The sequence below is a fragment of the Rousettus aegyptiacus genome, unplaced genomic scaffold (assembly GCF_014176215.1).
Source record: "Rousettus aegyptiacus isolate mRouAeg1 unplaced genomic scaffold, mRouAeg1.p scaffold_m13_p_17, whole genome shotgun sequence".
Taxonomy (NCBI): domain Eukaryota; kingdom Metazoa; phylum Chordata; class Mammalia; order Chiroptera; family Pteropodidae; genus Rousettus; species Rousettus aegyptiacus.
Genome location: NW_023416292.1, coordinates 16,339,608 through 16,359,423, shown reverse-complemented (window position 1 = coordinate 16,359,423; position 19,816 = coordinate 16,339,608). Strand labels below are relative to the sequence as shown.

Genomic DNA, 19,816 nt, shown 5'->3' with positions numbered 1-19,816 from the left:
CCCATGAATAGGGATAATCGGTAATCCTGTATTTTCAGGGGCCAGACTCTTCAGAAGGTCTTTCAGCACCTGCCCGAACAGCACAGATTAGGCTCTTAGTGCTGGGACTGGCCTGGCTCAGGGTTACCTTTTCTTCCTGGAACTAGACCTCTCTTACCTCATCTGCCTTATCTTTATCATTCTCCTCAAGTCATTTAAATATCATAATTTAAATATCATAATTTTGAAGTACTTGAGTCTTATTGTTGTAATAAGGATTATATTTAGACATAATCAGTTTGGACTTTATTTTTGATATCCTAGGTGGAAGCTTAGATTATTGATTATAGATCTTTCTTCTTTACTAATACATGCATTCAGTGTTCCTCTAAGCACTTCTTTTGTTGCATCCCACAAATTTTGATAAGTTTTACTTCCATTTATATTTAAAAATATTTTTCTTGAGATTTCTTCTTTGATTACAGCGTTATTTAGAATTGTGTTGTTTAATCTCCACATATTTGAGGATTTTCCAGCTGTCTTCTCGTTACTAATTTCTAGTTTAATTCCATTGGGGTCTGAGAGCACACATCATATGATTTCTAGGGTTTTAATTTAAGGTGTGTTTCATGGCCCAGAATGTGGTCTGTCTTGGTATATGTTACATGAGAGTTTGAGAAGAATGTGTATTCTGCTGGTGTTGGATGAAGTAATCTATAGATGTGAATTGTGTCAGATTGAGTTCAGCTGTCCTTACTGATTTTCTGCCTGCTAGATCTGTCCATTTCTGATAAAGTGCTGTTGAAATCTCCCGTTTATAATAGTGGATTCATCTATTTCTCCTTGCAGCTCTCTCAGTTTTTACCTCATGTAGTTTGATGCTCTGCTATTAGGAGCATACACATTAAGGATTCTTATATTTTCTTAGGAAACTGACTCCTTTATCATTATGTAAAGTCCTTCTCTATTCCAGATAATGTTCCTTGCTCTGAATTCTGCTCTGCTGAAATTAATATAGTTATTTCCACTTTCTTAGATTAGTATGTTATGTGTGTTAGCATGGTATGTCTTTTTCCATTCCTTTTAATATATTGGTGTCTTTACATATATATGTATATACATATATATTATAACTTTATTTTTCATTTTCAGTTGGCATACAGTATTATGTTAGTTTCAGGTATACAACAAAGTGACTAAACATTTACATAACTTACGAAGTGATCACCCCAATAAATCTAGTACCCAACTGACACCATCCATAGTTATTACAATATTACTGGCTATATTAGTTATGCTGTATTTTACATCTTCATGACGATTTCATAACTCTTTTGTAATTTGCACTTCTTAATCCCTTCCTCTTTTGTACCTACCCCACACCTCCCTCTCATCTGGCAACTGTAAATTATTCTCTGTATCTATGAGTCCGTTTCTGTTTTGCTTGTTTATTTTCTTCTTTAGATTCCGCATGTAAGTGAAATCATATGGCATTTACTTTCTTCTGTACCCTGTAGGTCCATCCATGTTGTTGCAAATGGCAAGATTTCATTCTTTTTCTTCTTTACAGCTGAGTAATATTCTATTGTATATATGTACCACCTCTTCTTTATACATTCAGCCACTGATGGACACCCAGGCTGCCTTCATATCTTGGCCATTGTAAATAATGCTGCAATGAACACATGGACGCACAAGTCCCTTTGAAGTAGTGTTTTAGCTTTCTTCAGATAAAAACCTAGAAGTGAGATTACTGGGTCCTTCTTTGTTTTAATGTCTGTTTTGTCTGGTATAAGTAGTGCTACCCCAGCATTTTTTTTTCATTACCATTTTCATAAAATATCTTTTTCCATCTCTTTACTTCAGTCTGTGTGTGTCTTTAGATCTAAAGTGAGCATCTTGTTGGCAGCATATGTAAGGGTCTTGTTTTCTTATCCATTCAGATACCCTTTTTTTTTTGATTGAAGCATTTAATCCATTTAAAGCAATTGTTGCTAGATATATAATGATTGCCATTTTATTATTCATATTTTTAATCTCTTTCTCCTCCTTTTCCCCTCCCCTCCTTCCTCTCTCTCTTTCTTCCTTCCCCTCCTCCTCCTCCTTGTCCCTCCAACATTTCTTGTAATACTGGTTTGGTGTTGATGAATTCCTTTAGCTTTTTCTTTTCTGGGAAAGCTCTTTATCTGTCCTTTGATTCTAAGTGATAGCTTTTCTGGGTAGAGAAATCTTGGTTGTAGGTCCTTTCTTTTCATCACTTTGATTATTTCATGCCAGTCCCTTCTGGCCTGCAAAGTTTCTGTTGAGAAATCAGCTGACAGTCTTATGGGAGCTTCCTTGTAGGTAACTAATTGCTTTTCTCTTGTTACTTTTAAGATTCTCTCTTTGTCTTTAACCTTTGGAATTTTAAGTATGCTGTGTCTTGACGTAGGCCTCTTTGGGTTCAGCTCATGTGGGACTCTGCACTTCCTAGGCTTATATGTCTATTTCCGTTATAAGGTTAGGGAAGTTTTCCATCATTATTTCTTCAGATAGGTTTTCAATTCCTTGCTTTCTCTCTTCTTCTGGTACCCCTATGTTGTGAAGTTGGTATGCTTAATGTGCCCCAGAGGCCCCTTATGCTGTCTTCATTTTTTTTTGGATTCTTTTTCTAGTTGTTGCTGTTTTGATTTGGTATTTTCTGCTACCTTATTTTCTAAATCACTGATTTGAGTCTCTGCTTCCTTCATCTAATTATTAATCTACTTTCGATTCCCTCTAATGTAGTCTTCATTTCAGTTACGGTATTCTTCATTTCTGACTTGTTCTTCTTTGTTTTCTATCAGTGCCACTGTGTCTCCTAGCCTTAGTAGAGTGTCCTGTGGGGCCTAGTATGACAGTCTCACCAGTCACCTGAGCTGTATGCTTCAGGTTTGACCCCTGTATGGATTGTGTGTGCCCCCCTGTTGTAGTTGAGCCTTGGTTGCTGTTTGTACATTAGTGGGAGGGATTGATCCACGGGCTGATTTGTTGTGAGGACTGGCAGTTGTCTACAGTGGAGGAGCTGTAAGGCTGACCCTACAGAACAGGATTCGTGTTAGCGGAACCCTGTTGCATGCTCAGTTTGCCCTCTGGGTGTGTTGTCCTCAGATGCGACCCCCCAGTGGTGCTCTGGCTCCATATGAAGCTGACCACCGGGCGTGCCAGCTAGAGTCTCCTGGGAGGGGCCCTGCCATAACCCAGCTTCAGCCTCAGCCTGTGCCCTGCCTGCAGCCACCTGGCATGAGCCACCAAGCAATCTGCAGATGGCCATTATCCACGCTGGGCTTGGATGTGCCTCGAGAGGCAAAGCCATGAACCCAGGCAAGCTGCCACTAGTGTGGGGCTTGGGGCTGCTAGCAGGAGGTACGGGGTACACCGAGGCAAGATGCTGCTTATTCTTTGAGAGATTTTAGGAAAGTCCAAAGCATGAGCAAAGGCAGGCCATTTGTATGGAAAAACTACTGTAAGCAACTTGGGAGCCCTCACCTTTAAGCCCATCAACTCAATATATCCTCATATGTCCCTGGCACCCTTCAAGCTGCCTCCCCAGCACTGGAGCTCAGAGTGAATAGGTCCATCAGTGAGTAAGCCCGTGTGTAGGCCACTTAAGAGGAACCTTGGGGACTTCAGCAGCCCTCCATCTCATTCAGCCACAGTCTGCTCTTTTCAAATCCAGATTTTGTGGGGACTTTCTGGTTCTCAAACCATGAGTTGGGGTACCTTGTGTGAGACTGGTATCTCTCTGCCTCTCTGGGGGAACCTCTGAAGCCGAGATAGCTTCTCAAGTTTTAATTGCCACATGCAAGTGTGGGACCAGGCTGTTCTGTGTCTTTATCCCTCCTACCAGTCTTGAGGTGGCTTCTTCTTTATGTCCTTAGTCATAGGACTTGTGTTGAACCAGACTTCAAGAGATTCTTAATGATGGTTGTTCTGTAGTTTTAGTTGTAATTTTAATTTGGTCACAAGAGGGAGCAAGCATAGCATTTACCTACTCCACTATCTTGACCTGAAATCATCTGGTTCTGTATACAAGAAGGTTTCTTGTATACAGCATAGAGTTGGGTCTTGTGTTTTGATCCTCTCTTACAATCTCTGCTTTTTAATTGGCATATTTAGGCCATTGACATTTAAAGTGATTATTGATACATATGTTAAGACAGGAAAGAAAATGGAATCACATAAAATGCTCAATTAAAATTGCAAAAGGCAAAAAAGTAGTGGAAGACAAATATTGGAACAAAGAAAAAGGGAAACAAATAGAAAACAGTAACAAATATAATATATTGTAAGTATAATATACTTTTCCCCCCTACTTTTTAAAATTGTTGCCCTAGAGTATGCAGTAATCCAAGTCCATTTTCAAATAACACCATACTGCTTTACAGGTAGTGTAGGTACCTTATAATATAAGAACAAAATATTCCTAATTCCTTCCTCTGGTACCTTCAGTTTTGGTGCTTAGCTAAGCCTAGCTTAGTACAAGCTGCTAGGTTATTCACCAGAGTACAATGAGATTTATTTCATGTTACCAGAATATTATTTAATTTTCCAAGTATGTATTCATGAAAGAACACATGAAATTTGTTGAGAGCTTATAGTTATTTCCTGATGCTTCTTTAAGGTTTTCTCCAAATGGTAACACTAACATCAAAGATAATTTTTAAGGAACTTGAAAAGACCAAATTATAGTTTCTGCATCAACTAAATTAGCATTTCTGGGAAAGGTTTTTTAATTTTTAAAAATTAAAGCAATATTTCTTGCTTCTTATTGCTCTCTTCCCATGTCACTTTATTCTTTTTTTTATGTTCCTTCTTTAACACTAGTCTCCATCCATATCCTTGAAGAAACAATAACCACTTGATTCAGGGAAAACAACTCCTTAGAGTGTAATAAAAACAGGCATGGAGTTTACAGCAGTGTGGGTAAAACAGGCATTGATTAATAACCTCACAAGAGAAAGTCCAAATACAGCTATAACTGCAATAGAGAGGTGTGTGGGCTGTAAAGACCTATAATAAGGAGATTTGACCTAGTTGGGTAGGTCAGGAAAGGCCTTCCTCAGAAGTATCACTTGAACTGAAATCAAAGCGTAAGAAGACAGGCAATAAGATCCTCCCAGGTAGAGGGAGTGGTGCAAGAGCCTGCGGCGTGAGAGAGAGTGGCTAACATGAAGGACCGAAAGGGTTCAAGTTCTTTTCAGAGGGAGGCTGAAGGGGTGGGTAAGGCAGGGACCAGGCTATGTTAAGGAATTTTGGTTTATTTTATTTTCATAAGAATAGTGAAAAGCCATTGGATAGTTTTAAACAGGATGCAACAAATTTGTATTTTGAAAAAATTATTCTGACTCCAGTAAGAATAATAGTTTGCTGGGGTCACAGGAGATGTAGGTAGGTGAATTTAGGAGGCTATTGTAATCCAGGTGAGAGAGGATAGTAGGTTCATTTATGGAAAATGGTGAGAAGTAGATAGATTAAATAATACTTAAGAGGGAAGGTCAGTGAGTCTCATGGATTGGATATTAAATGGTAGGAGAGGGGGATGACTGAGGTTCGGGGCTCGTACAGCTGGATGGATATGGTGCCTTTGTTAGGATGAGGAACAGTGGAGTGAGACCAGAGTGTGAAGAAAAGTTCATGGGTTAGGTTTATGCTTTTCGAATTTAAGATGGCCACAAAATGGCAAATTGAATATATGAGTATGTTTTTCAAAGGAGACAAAATCTGAACTGGAAGTGTAAATTGACATGGTCACTGCAAAGGATGATACGCGTGGTAAGAATATGGAGAAGGAATGCCAAAGACCCGGTTTGAAAAACTCCCACCATTAAAGACTAGATAGAGAAGAATGTGCCTCAGAGGAGCAGAGAAGGTGTGATCAGAGAAGGTAGAGGAAAACTAGAAGTTCTTATTTTTTCAAAAATGATTCTAATAATGGCATTGGGAGTCATCCATGTTTTTATTTTTATGTGTTTTCTCATTTTAAAAAAATGATTGATTCCAACATGTGTCTGTTAAAAATAATCTTTACGTAGCGCTCCTAGACATGAAAAGCAGCTGCGTACGTGTCAGGTGTGTCTTCGAGTTCTCCTACTTAGGAGGGAGGTAGTTCTTGCCGCAGGAAGTGTTTCGTCGGGAAGCAGATGTGCTCCAGTGATAGGAGATGGGAAGGGGATGTTGTGTTATTAATGACTTAGCTTTATATAAACAAGGACTGTGTATTTTCGAAAGATGTTTTCTTCTGCTTTATAGAAATTAATCCTATTTTTAAAGGTTTTCATGAGTTGATCTAAGAGGTATATAATCTCTTGTTCTAGTAACAGAACTCCAGAAATCTGTTAATTGTAGCATATGTCATATTTTCTGTTAGAAAAGACCACGTGGGATATACAGACGAGAATTTCAGTGTAGGAAAGGTGTGTCTTAAGATAGGAAGTGGTTGCAGACTGTTTGTAAACTGAGAAAGCTCGCGTTGCCTTTTTATCTCCACTTGCTTCTCTTAGTTGAAATAAATCTAAAAATATATTTTAATGAGAAAATGATATTCCATTTTAAACTTTAAAAAGGGAAGTATTTTAGCATTTACACTAACACTAACGCTAGATTTCATGTCACACGTATGCTCCTAAAGCCTGAATTTCTCAACTGTGTTGTGTGGATCATAATTTGGAAAAGGCTAGCTAAAGCAGGTTATGGAATCCTGAACTGGGAATTAGGATACGTGTTATGTTCTTGTTTTTTTGCTGTTAACTAAGTCATTATGGACAAGTGTGGGTCAATGCTAAGACTTTTATTTTTGCTGTGGGTAGACTTTAAAGTGTGTGTGTACATATATATGTTTTTTCTCCTTTCAAAAGGAGTGATAATGCACATGGTCATTGTAAAATTTCATATATTAACACGTTAACATAAAAATGAAAATATAATAACAAACATAGCCAATTTTATTGTTTAAAAAGAAAATAGCAACAGACTTTCTTTTCATGCATGTTCCACCATGTGTATACTGATATTAATAATCTTGAACAAAAGTGGGGTCATGTTCTACTTTTTATAGTACATCTTGCTTTTCTACCTTATCTATTTTGCTCGTTTTTTCTTATTATGAATGTAATATTTACTCACAGTTAAAAATTAAAACCGAAGATCTAAGGTGATTTTTCATTTGTATTCCTCACAGGTAATCACTCTTAAAAAGCTTGTATCTTCATAGCACATATAAACATATGTGAGTTTCTTTTGTGTCGACATGTGCTATGGTTTCTGTAGTCATTCCTCTTGATGGTCATTAGCATCCTCCTCCCTTGCTTCCTTCCATCAAAAAATGCTGCAGTTCAGAAGGTGCAGTAGATTGTTGGAATTTTAATTGGACTTTATTTCTATTGTAGATAGTCGTAGATAGTCTTTGCTGTCTTAAGGAAGAGGTTTGGCTAGATTCACTTACTATATCTGATTCTCAGTACACTGCCATGAGAATGACTAAATTTCTATGTGATATATACACTCTCAGACTATTTCAGCAAATGTTCTCGCTTTGTCCTCAAATCACAATACAATTTTTTATTTTGGTGAATCTGACGGAATCTCATGGGAGCCTTGAGAACTCCTTTAGTTCTTTTATTTAAAAATCTATTTATGGCTTGCTATTCACAATTTGGTCCACGGATCAGCAGCATAGGAGCTCGCTAGAAATGTAGACTCTCTGGCCCTCACCCATGCATGCTAAAGCAAACTGCATTTTCGCTCGCTCTCCCACTGGCGATTTGTCCACATGTCACAATGTGAGAAGCCTAGTCTGGAGGTGGATTTGCTGCTTTGTTTTTTGGGCTCGATCCTCTGTGCCCACACCATGAGTTTGGTTCTTTGGCTCTTATTGTTTTGATAAAGAAAAGAAGAAAAAAAGGAAAAAAAATGAAAAGTTTGAACTGAATTTACTAAGATGTTAAAAGCTGAATTTACAAAGGTTAAAAGCCATTTCTGCTTTGCTTTTATTGTGCCTTCCAGTGTTAAGTTCTGCTGTTGATTTTTACCTGGTTTTCACCATACCAGTTAAAGAAGAGATGAGAAAATACAGTCAGCTCTTCTATTATGCTCGTTTTGAAAATAAATATGTGTACCATACGATTGATATTAGGGAGCAATTATTTGTATTACATAAATTTTGTGTTTGCTTGTGTGCCATTTGTCTGGGAAACACTGGCATGTAGGAAATACTCAAAAGGCATACATTTCGGCTAACGACCAGCTACCTCAATTCTCCGCGTGTGTTATGAGCCACACCATTCACTTATGGTGTTTCAGTGGTCTGTAGGATTTCAGGGAACACTCTTTTCACCACCTCACAAAAACAGCAAAGCTGCACCCCTGCCAATGCTCACTTCCACAGGCAGACATCAGGGTTTTTTTCAAGGTAACATACCATATTTATTTTAACATTTAGGTAAAATGCTGGACAGTTTTTATTAGCTTCCTGCTTTTTCTGTATGTCATTGTTAAAGTTTCTGAGTGTTGCTCTTCAACTCTCCATCTTCCCCATAAAGCCATGTAGTTTTATTGTGTAATTTTGTACAGCGTGGTGCTTTTCAGGAAGGCATGTCACATTGTAGAAGCATTGACTATAGCAAAAGAACCTCAAGATCAAGAGAATCTCAGAAGAAATTGATTTTATCCCTTATGCTTTAGACTTGGTAAGAGTCCCCTTACTACACACTTTCCTAACGCTCTCTGTACTCCGCTTCCTAATGTAAGCCTTTCCTGACTAGCTGGCCAGGCCAAGAGGGCAGGGGCAGTCAGTCTTATTCTTTTTTGTTCCACTAGTCCTACCATAGTGCCTGAAACATGGCCGATGCTCATTAACAATTTGAAATATGACTCGATGTGAATATAAGTACCTTTATATTTATTTAGGGAATGCAGATGTTTCTTTTGGCTTAGCAACCAGAATGGTTCTTAAAGCATGTTTTAAATAGTACACATTATTAGTAAGAACATTTTAAGGTAATTAGTTGATACTTGAAGTGGCAGAAATGTTCTTGTTCTGACACTTCAACAATCAGCCATTCATTACAGGAGGTTTCATAATTAATGTAGTGATCCTAGTACTAGTGTCATTGTTTCTAATTTTAAGAAATTGTAAATCCCGTGAATATTTCGTTAAAAATTCATAAATTCCTTATATATGTTTAAGAAAATTCAGAAAATAGAGTCTCAAGTTATTATTTTAAATTCAAGTTAAAGATAATACTTGAAGAAATAACTAACATAAATGATTCTAGGCCTCTATAATGATAGAAGAAGCATTTGTTAAATCAAACTTAAGCCAGCTGTGAGAGAGATGAACCTTCTCATTTATTTCTCTGACTGTTTGTACTTAGAGACTGTTACTTCCTCAGTCTACAGTTCTTTGCTTTCTGATTTCACTTGAAGTTTTTTCTGTTATTTAATATTTTCCAGTTCCATGTACCTCAAATAGGGAAGTTTATGGTAAGAAAAATCATGGTAGTTCCCCAGAAAAATTGAGTCCATGAGTCTAGAAACTACGATAATTATTTTTACCCATAACTTTACCTGTTTAGTATGTAAACATCATGCCTTTATATCCCTAAATACTTATGTGTGAATTTCTTAAGAATAAGAACATTCTCTTTTGTAACCACAGTAAAATTATCAAAGTCATGAAACTTAATGTCAATGTGATTCTATTTTCTATTCCATAATCCATATTCATGTTTTATCAGTTGTCCTATTAATGCCCTTTATAGCTATTTTTCCCCCAGTTCAGGATCCAGTTCAAAATCACACATTGCTTGTAATCGTCTCCCTTTAATCTCCTTCAAATTGTAACAATTCCATAGCCTTTCTCTGATTTTCTTGACTTTGACATTTTTGAAATAAGAAGGACAGTGATTTTGTAAATCTTTAATTTGAAGTTGTCTGATATTGCTTGTGATTAGGTTATGTATTTTTTTTTTTGCAGGAATAGCACAAATTATGGTGTATCCTTCACAGTTCATCATATCAGGAGGCACATGGTGTTAGTTTATTTCAGTATTGGTATTCATTCATTCATTCATTCATTCATTCATTCATGCATTCATTCTCATTGATGTATTTACTTCTCTCCTTAAGCCTAAAATACACAAAAAGTAGTTTCATTATTGCTAACCTATAATACCAGATAAGCAAACCTACTAACTAAAGTTTAGTATTGCTTACAGTGTTTTCAGGTAAAGTTTAATTATGGCAAAACACAAAAATCTTAAAGGTATAGTTGAATAAGCTTTGACAAATACATACACCCATACTCATATCTCTATTAAGACGTAGAAAGTTTCCATCATCCCAGGAAGCTTCCTGGTGGCCCTTTTATGTTAATAGTGCCTTCTACCACTGACAACTGCTTTTCTTATTTTTTTCTATTATAGGTTAGCCTGTTTTAGAACCTCATAGAAATGAAATCATACAGTACTCTTTTGTGCCCAATTCCTTTTGTTGGCATAATATTCGTGAAATTCATCCACATTGTTTTGTGTATTAGTAGTTCATTCTTTTTATGTCTGAGTAATATACCAGTGTATGAAAATACCAAAATTTGTTTATCCATTCTACTGTGATGGATGTTGGGTTGTTTCCAGTTTATGGCTGTTATAAATAAAGCAGCTATAAACATCCAAGTACAAGAATGTATATTTAATTTTTCTTGACTAATGCCTGTGAGTGGAACTGCTGCCTCATAGGGTAAATGTATGTTTAACTTAATTTTTTTAAATGTTGACTTTGTTTCACAGCAATTGTACCATTTGATGCTCCCATTACCAATGATGACATTTCTAGTTGCTCCACATCCTCACCAGTATCAGGTGTTATCAGCCTTTCAAATGGTAGCCATCCTAGTGGTTGTGACTGATACCTCATTATGGCTTTAATTTGCATTTCTCTGGGTACTAATAAGATTGAGTACTTTTTCCATATGCTTATTGACCATTCATATAGCTTTCTTTGTGAATGGCTTGTTCAACTCTTTTGCCTATTTTTAAAAATTAGACTGTTTTTCTTTTTACTAATAAGTTGTAGGAGTTCTTCATGTATTGTACAGATTATTGTGAGTTGTGTATATTGTGAATATTTTCTTCCATTTTGTGGCTTGTTTATTGATTTTCTTAATATATCTTCTATTGAGCAGAAGCTTTTGATTTTCTGAATTCATATTAATGTTTTCCTATTATGGTTATTGCTTTCTGTGTTCTAAGAAATCTTCACCTACTCTCAGTTCACAAAAAAATGTTCTAGCTTTAAAGTTTTATGTTTTATATTTATGCAGATTAATCTTTTGAATGGTTTGATATACCATAATAGAGATTAGATTTTAATGTTTATTGTTTTTCTTTTGTTCAAATTCACATTTCTGAGTATTTTTTTAAACAAGAAAAAATTTTATGATTGTAAGATAACTCTACTTTGATATGTTTTTTGGAAAGTAAAGTACTTCAACATTAATATAGAAATGTATAAATTTAGAGGCCATATAAGTAAATGAAAATGAGTTTATCGATTTATGGTAATAGAAATAACTGAATATTTTGATATGTTTAAAAGAATAGGTATGCTACTAAATTTACTATTTCTGCATTAATAAGAGAGTATGAGAACTTTTTACAAATAAAGGGGTAGTTTTTTAGTTTTCCAGATGAAATCATCATTTTTTATATAACTTGCTAAGTGATTTGATTGCCATGTTATATCTTTTATTGGTGGTCTAAAGTCTGTCAGGCTTTCCATTCAAAACCCCTATTTTCAGGAGTTTATGAGCAGACAGTTGAAAAAAAAATTAACCAGTAAAATCTTGGCATTCATGATCTTGGTTCAATAGAAGGTACTTGCCTTAACAAATTTTTAAATAGTCAGCTCTTTTTTAAATTTGTAAGCAGCACAAAGAGGAATGAAGGAATTTCTTTGGTTAAATAAATAGGGAATATTTTTCCAGACAACTTACCCCAATTCGATTTACAAAGCAAACTTTGCCCTTCTAGAAATCATTTAAGTATGTATGGTCCTATGTTCCATTGCCACAAGATCTTGCCTCAGACTTTTTTCCCCTTCGCTGTCGTTCATAGGAAATGTCCTTTATCCTTGTTCTCTTTTCTATCCATTTATGGTTTTTAAATTCTCCATATTATATTTACAATAAAATGGCTTTAAATTTTAGCATTCTTTTGTCATTTTTTTCCTCCTCTTTGCAGCGCCTACAAAACAGTTATATGACTTTACCTATTGGTTAGTAAACAGTATTAACTTTGAGAAAAGTTGTAATGTACGTAGCATTGGTTTTCTTAAATTTCTGAAATGCACACTTTAAAAACCATTCTGTAGAGCTGTCACTTCAACAGCAAACTTTTAGGCAAGTTTTTTCTTCTTCCGCAAAGTGTGGATATCAGCTCGAATACTTTCACATTCTGTTTTTAACCCACTGTCATTTGCATGGTGAGCACTTAGCTGCTATTGGTCCGTAAAGGTGTTTGTGGGTTTTTGTCGCATTTATTTTACTTCTTATTTTTTAAAAGATCATTTCCTGAAAACCTCGAACAGAAATGTAACCTACTGTAGGAAGCAAGATGATCTTCTGGAAATCTTTACTTTTGCTGTAGTCTGGAGATAATTTGCTTCAGGCAAGAGATTTTTGGGTGCTGCTGAAATTTCGGAGATCTGGGAAAATAGGGGAATATAATAACATGACACCAGCTCTTAAGCAGCAACATCTGCTGTGGTTCAAAGCCACACAAAGAAAGCTACTTAAGCAGTTGAATGTTTTGGACTGCACGGACAAGTGTGGTTCAACTCCAAAGACTGCAGAGTAGAGGAAACTTAAAGCTTAGAGAAGTTGTTAAAAAATGGAGTCGTGGAAGATGAGCATCTTTAAGAGACAAACATCATCTTGTCCTCCAAGCTATCGAAGATCTTTGTCAGAACCTGCTTATGCAAACTCAGAGATAGGAACAAGTTTAAAGAGTTATCCATGGTGCAGTCCAGTGAAAAGCAAGAGGAAGAAAAATGAGCATGCTGTTTGCAATCCAGGAAAGCCACTGGGTGCTTATCGGTGGCAAACACATTCCAGCCTTAGGTGGAAAGGGGGCAGAAGGGACAGTATACAGAGTAATAAAGGAGACTGGGACGGACCACAACAAAAGGTTCTGCCAGAGGTGGTTGGTAATAACGCTGCTGTTTCTGCTGAAGAGGTACATGGAACATCAACAGAGAAGCTGAACCTGGCCAACACCCCATCACTTCGGGTTCCATTCACCAGGTCTATTTCAGAGCCAGAACCTCACTGCAGTATCAGATTTGTTAGACCGTGGCCGACTTCAGTGAGGTCAGTGGAGTCTGAGCAGCAAGGATATTTCATCCGTGGCATTTTCTCTACTCTTTCCAATGGCTTCTCCAGGATGCTGAATCTAAAAGGAGAATCAACCAATGAGCTCGTAAGAGAAGGTATATTGTGATGAATCAGGGGAAGAAGGGATACTTAATTTAATTGCTATTGGAATTTTAATTATTTGTGTTTTTGTAACAAGCTAAACCATTCTGTTCACTCATTATAAGGCAAATTTATTTAGTACACTTTTTAAAAAGTGATAAACTACTTCAGAGACCCGCTTTCAGTGAGTAATAATAAATAATAGTAAAAATACATTTGGTTAAATTAAGGAATTTTTGTATCATGTTATACTCTTGCACTCTATTTTGAGGCCTTTGTAGGTGTTTTATTTTTTTAACCCTTGTTTACTCTCCTTGGTCTACTTTGCAAGTTAAATGCAATTTAGAGAGAGAAATAGTCAAATAGCTTTCTCATGACAACGTTGAGACTTAACAGAATTTCTACTATGATCTCTTCATAAAAATAAACAGATGTTATTAGAACTATTTAGAGCAGAAATGTATTGGTAGCTTTAAAAAAGTTGGAATTTTGATTTGCTTATGTCATAAAAATATGCAGTTTGATTATGGAAGTGGAAGCTGCAAATATTGAATATGTTCAGATGACAAAATAGAAATTTAGGTTTGGTTCATTCCAGACAAGAGAATCATCAAATTTTTAAAGCCTCATTAGGACTTCTGTAAATTTAAGTGTTTTAGTGCATTGTTAAAGCCAACAGACACACAAAACTCATAAATTTTTATCTGGTTGCCTTGGAAATGACTGACCTAATCTGATCAACTAACTGTTTTAATTATGTGTTAGGACATATGCTTATTTATTTGTTGTTTTTTAAGACCTTAACACTGAAAATCTGATATAATCTTCATCCAGATGAGGTCATTTTTGGACAAGGTCTTACTATTAGAAAACTAGCTTTTCTTTACTATGAGCTTGACCACATCAGCAAAAGTTTTAAATCTTTCTAAAATGGGAATTGAAGAACTTTGTTATTGGAGTATAATGTCGTTTTTTTAAAAAAATAAAGTTAGAGAATGCAAAAGAGTGACATATCAGTGAAGAATGAAGTAATTTTCCAAATGTATATGTGCCAGTAATTCAGTATTTCTCCTAAACTCTGTCCTCCTTAGATTTTCCTTTGCTCAAGGAGTTTTAATGATATTAGTAAGTGTATATGTTTTCTTCTTACCCTTGGCTTATAGATAATTACCAAGAGGAAAATCTTTCTTGAAGTGCTTCTGTTAATATTTCATTAAAATTTTTGAAAGACTAGGTTGTTGCATTTCCTCGGATGCTAGTATGGTATGTCTGTTTTCTTGTCAGGTGATCCCAGGATGTTGTAAAGGAATGTCAAAGGAAACTTAAGAGTTTAAAATAAATTCTTAGAATCAGTGCCTTTCATTGGTAACTTGTGTTTTTGATAAAAGAAAGCTATAGGGTTTTTAAAAACTCTGTATTTATAAACATTTTGAGACTTTCGTAGTTAATTTCAGTTTTTAGCAAGTAGGCCAAGCTATTGACTATGTGTGAGGTGCTCGGAGAATGTGTACCTGCTTTTCACACGTTTATGGTCTACTTAAGGAGATATAAAATATTCTGTATTTATTACTTCCTAATGTTTTATCATTCAGTTCATAGAATAATTATGCATGTGGAAGCATACAGAGTTTAAGGTGCTATTATAAGAGATTTCAAGACCAATAATTAAAGACCAGTACATAGTGTTCCTTCCAGTCAGATTAGCATTTTTTATACAACAATTACTATGATATGTCCTAAGTGCTTCACCAGTGGAGACTCAAGCTCTTAAGACTGAAATGTACATTTTAATATAAAGTTTGGAGCTAGTTCTTGTCAATAGATCTTTTCTCTTTGGACAGTAGCGTCTAACCAGCATAGAGTCTGTCAGTGGTTTTCTAACCTTCTGCAGTTGGGAACCTTTCTCCATTTCTCTTTCCCCACAGAGGAAAGAATATGATTGGCCTAGGAGACCTGAACCCTACTTCCGCCTATGCCAGTTACCATTTGTGAGATTTAATTTCTGAGTTTTTCTTTACACTTTTGTGGAATAGTAATTTCTTCCTCACAAGCAATAAATGAAATTCGAAAATGCCATGTAAGTTATAATATACATAGCATTTATTCACACATGCTATGTGAATAAAAAGTATTCTTTCAGAGTTGTTATTACAGTATTGTGGCAAGGTATAGAAATATTAGCACATCGGCATCTTTAAGACTGTGTTAAGAAAATCAATATATTTCTTAATTTGAAACACACTAGTGTTTGTTACTTTGCTTCTTCAATATGAACTGTAAGACATGAGAGGCATTAAATAATCTAGTATATATTTAAAGCATTTAAAAAAACAGTGTTTGACACATAGCAGTTCTATATATATGATATTGTTTCTATTAAGAAAGGGACCTTACATGGATATAGTTATTTTTTTAAAATAGAAAGGAGAATGAGGATAATTGTTGATTTGTTAAAATTACTAAATGTAAGTAAATTATAATGTTCTCATCTTAAATTCTGTGAACTCAGACTTGTTCTGAGCATGTGCATGTTCTCAGTGTAAATAAATAATAATTTCTTGAACACAATTACCTTCATACTTAGAGCAATAAAATATACTCTACTCAGGGTTCCTAACCAACATCAGAGGGAGAGGCTCAAAGGCTTCACTACTATCCTATGTTCAGTCCTCCTGTGTGTAACATGTATTCCTTCATGTGGTATGATATGTAGGTCAAATGATACACTATAAAAAAGAAAACTTATACTTCTTATAGCTACAATTAATTCCAGCCACATCAGGCCCATGGCTAAGCATGGAGTCAACATGCTTGCAATTATGGAAATAAATTGAAACACCCATTAAAAGAGGAATAACTAAACAGATTATGGCCTATCAGATCAACAAATTACCATAGAGTCTACTCGTTGCTACTTACTGGCTATATGAAACTATAAAATTGTAAAGGTACATGGAATGTAAACCATATAGATCTACTTTGTATAACACTTAAAAAGTAGAATTACTGGTAGGCAGTTTTATTCCTAAATTATTTCCTTCCTCTGTTAGTAGGTAGAGATAGGAACAGAATGCTTTAAAAAAAAAAAAAAAAGTAAGAAAGGAAGTTAAATATACCGTTAACTAGTTCTCCTTTCTGGGTATAGTTTATATTTTATCTATAATGTCACGATAATAAGAATAACCTCTCTCCCGAGTGTTAGTTACGTTTTTAAAGACCCCTAACTTGAGAATTGGAAGACTTTGTTTTTGTCTTCTAGATAATTTCTTTTAATATTTTCGTTCGATTTTAATAATTTTTTAATTTAAAAATCTTATTGAAAAGAACTTCATACATCAACTCAGCAACTGTTTATTGAGTTCCTGAGACACTATTCTTGGTGTAGGGAACATAGCAGATTATTTTATTAATACATAGCTTCTTACATATTCTTGGGAATCAGTAACTATATTAGAAAACCAAAATTAAGTACTCTAAGTTCACAGGATGTACATATAATAAAAAGAGGTAAAATCTAGTTAGTATAAGAACTTATGTGGTGCCTCAGATCTCTGTAGTTAGACCTTTATTTGCTTTATGTCATAGTTAACAAAGAGAGGTGTCTCTGCAAATACAGAGCAATATATTCCCCTCCTGCTATTTCTCCTGCTAATCATGTACTTCAGCGTGCATAACACCTACCCAGCTAGCAATTTGTCACCCATCTGTTGCATTTAAGCTGTCCTGAAATTGTTGATCCAATATTTTGTCACTTATGATATTTATGTCGTCTATTGTTAAACAACTTTGAAGTTAATTTTTAAAAATTTAGGCAACGAACTCTAATACATTAGCCTATTTATGTATAATTCTATATTTAAAATTATTCGACATAATATAATTCTTTAATTTTAAATAAATATATCCTGGGTGTATTAGTCTGCTAGGGCTGCCATGACAAAATATCATGGGCTAGGTGTCTTCAAAAATACTTGTTTTCTCATAGTTCTGCAGGCTGGAAGTCTAAGGTCAAAGTGGGGGTGGTGTTGCTTTCTCCTGAGGCTTTGCCGACTTCCAGATGGGGCCGTCTCATCGTATTCTCTGCTGGCTTTTCCTTTGTATATAGGTGCATCTAGTGTCTCTTCCTCTTCTTTTAAAGACACTGATCCTATTGGATTAGGGCCTTACCTCATTATGACCTCATTTAACTTAAATACCTCTTTAAACATCCAGTATTTGTCCAGTATACAAATACCGACATAATGGGGGCTAAGGCATCAAACATAGGAACTTAAAGAGAACATAATTCAGTCGATAACACTAGGGAACAAAGGTCGTAACAATTATAAGGTTATTAATGCAATATATTAGCATAAAATTTAAAATGTTACCTGACATCGTCATATATATGCTCAAACTTAAAAAAATTTTAGCAAGTTGAGAGGCTTTAGAGAGAAATAAGCTATATCGCTTTAAATTTATATTCTGTTCTTTTTATCGTATATGTATAGTTTTAGAATGGTTGTAATCAATGTAAAATTTGTGCTAAGTTGTCCTCTTTTTTTTTATTTTATTTTAAACTACTTTATATACATTCCCACCTACTAACCAGTAATAAAAATGGCAAGGATATTGGACTGTCTGGCATTCTGTTATATTGAAACGTTGAAGTTGGCTGTACTGGACATTTCAGTAGTTTATAGTTTTTTTCCCCATTACAATTTCTCCCTACAGAAATCTTCTTTTTTCTTGTTGGCTTATTTCTTTGGGGCATACCAGGAATAATTAATTATTCTTCGGAATATGACTATCTTATAGTTCATTATCTGTTTTAAAGTTTTCTGCTAGAACGACATAATACATTAATAATGCCTATAACAATTTAGGAGTACAATTTTCCCCCATGCCGATACCAAATTTGGACTTAAATATTCTGGGGTTTTGTTTGTTTTTTGTTTTTTTGTTTTTTGTTATTTTGTTTTTGTAGTCATAACAGGGAGTGAGGGAAAGGAAAAGATCTTTGGAGTTGGACAAATGGGTTTAAATTTTACCCACGTTATTATCTAGTTGTATGACTGAGAAAGTTTTCTGTAAACTCTCTGAACCTCCCTTTTCTCATCAATAAAACGTGAGATGATAATAGCTATCTTGTAGGGTTGTTGTAAATAGTAAATGAAACAAGATGCCTAGCTCATATTAGGTACTTAGTTAATAAAAGTTTTTATGATTATTAGTTTAATGACTGCATAATATGACTTCTATTTTAATTTTTTAATAGTGAAGTACATTTTTTCCATAAAATGGTTTATAATATATTTTTCAATGAGAAACTCTTGCTTCTTTTGATTATATATCAAGTGGAATCTGAGTATATGTAACAATATTTTTTTTTATGTTCAGGTATTTTACATTGTAGATTTTAAGTTCATTTACATTTATCTCAAATATTATTGTTTTCAAATAAAATTTGAGCCACTTAAAAGAGCTGGTCAAATCTCGTAAAGCATATTTCTGATTTCTCTTTATTTAGAAAATTTGTCTTAATAGTGCAAATATATTCTTATATTTCATTGTTAAAAAATTTTTTTTTGAAATGCTTAATTATCTTTCTGGGATTAATTTAGTTGTATAATATGCAGTATAGAACTAAGCACATTATTTGCAATATTAATAATAGTTGTACCAAATTATTCTTCTCTACATGATTTCAGTATATGTTTAAAATATTCTGAATGTCTCTGTATCTGTTCCCAGGAATAGCTCTTATTTTACAGTTTTTCTGTTTCTGAAAGCAATAAGATTTGTTTTCTGTTTCTGTAAAATGAAATAGCCTTTTCTCAAATTATAAAAGTAAAAAAAAAATCACTACATAAATTTTATTAAAGACAAAAAATAAGGAAGACAAAACAGACCATAATTCCCAGTTGCCAAACTATAAATTTTAATTTTAAAAAGAATTGAATTATTTTAAATTTCTAATTTTAATTTCAGGTATAAAACAGGTGCATGATAGTTATGATGCTGCTTAGTCCTTACATTGGAGTTAGACAGATTCCTATGTTTAAATTCTGCCTCTGCTTCTTTTTAGCTATGAGGTAGGCATAACCTATCTGATTCTCCATGTTCTTTATAATAAACAAAGCTAGTAGTAACAGATGTCACAGAATTGTTATAAGGATTAAATGAGATAGTATGTGTCAAGTGCTTTTCATAATTCATAGGAAGAGCTCAACAGAAGTTAATACTGAGTGGTTTCTTGGAGCCAGCTTGCAGAGTCAATTTTATGTATCTGTTTCCAATCCCCATTTAGTGGAATTGTATTGATAGCTTCAATTAACCATAGTGGGACCATTTAAACCCCAGAAATAG

The 19,816-nt window shown here is 34.6% G+C and overlaps 1 protein-coding gene across 7 annotated transcripts in view; it reads left to right on the top strand.

Moving 5' to 3' along the window:
* Positions 1–19,816, top strand: part of RASAL2 (RAS protein activator like 2) — a 237,070-nt gene that overhangs the window by 58,392 nt on the left and 158,862 nt on the right. For 2 of the 7 annotated variants that reach the window (XM_016141220.2, XM_016141219.2), the window contains exon 1: positions 11,516–13,482. The exons of 4 other annotated variants lie outside the window; for them this stretch is intronic. In XM_016141220.2, coding sequence (XP_015996706.2) covers positions 12,885–13,482 — 598 coding nt within the window. In that variant the 5' untranslated portion in view covers positions 11,516–12,884. Of the gene's footprint in view, positions 1–11,514; positions 13,483–19,816 lie in introns of those variants that run through there. One more of the 7 variants, XM_016141218.2, reaches the window with a different exon arrangement.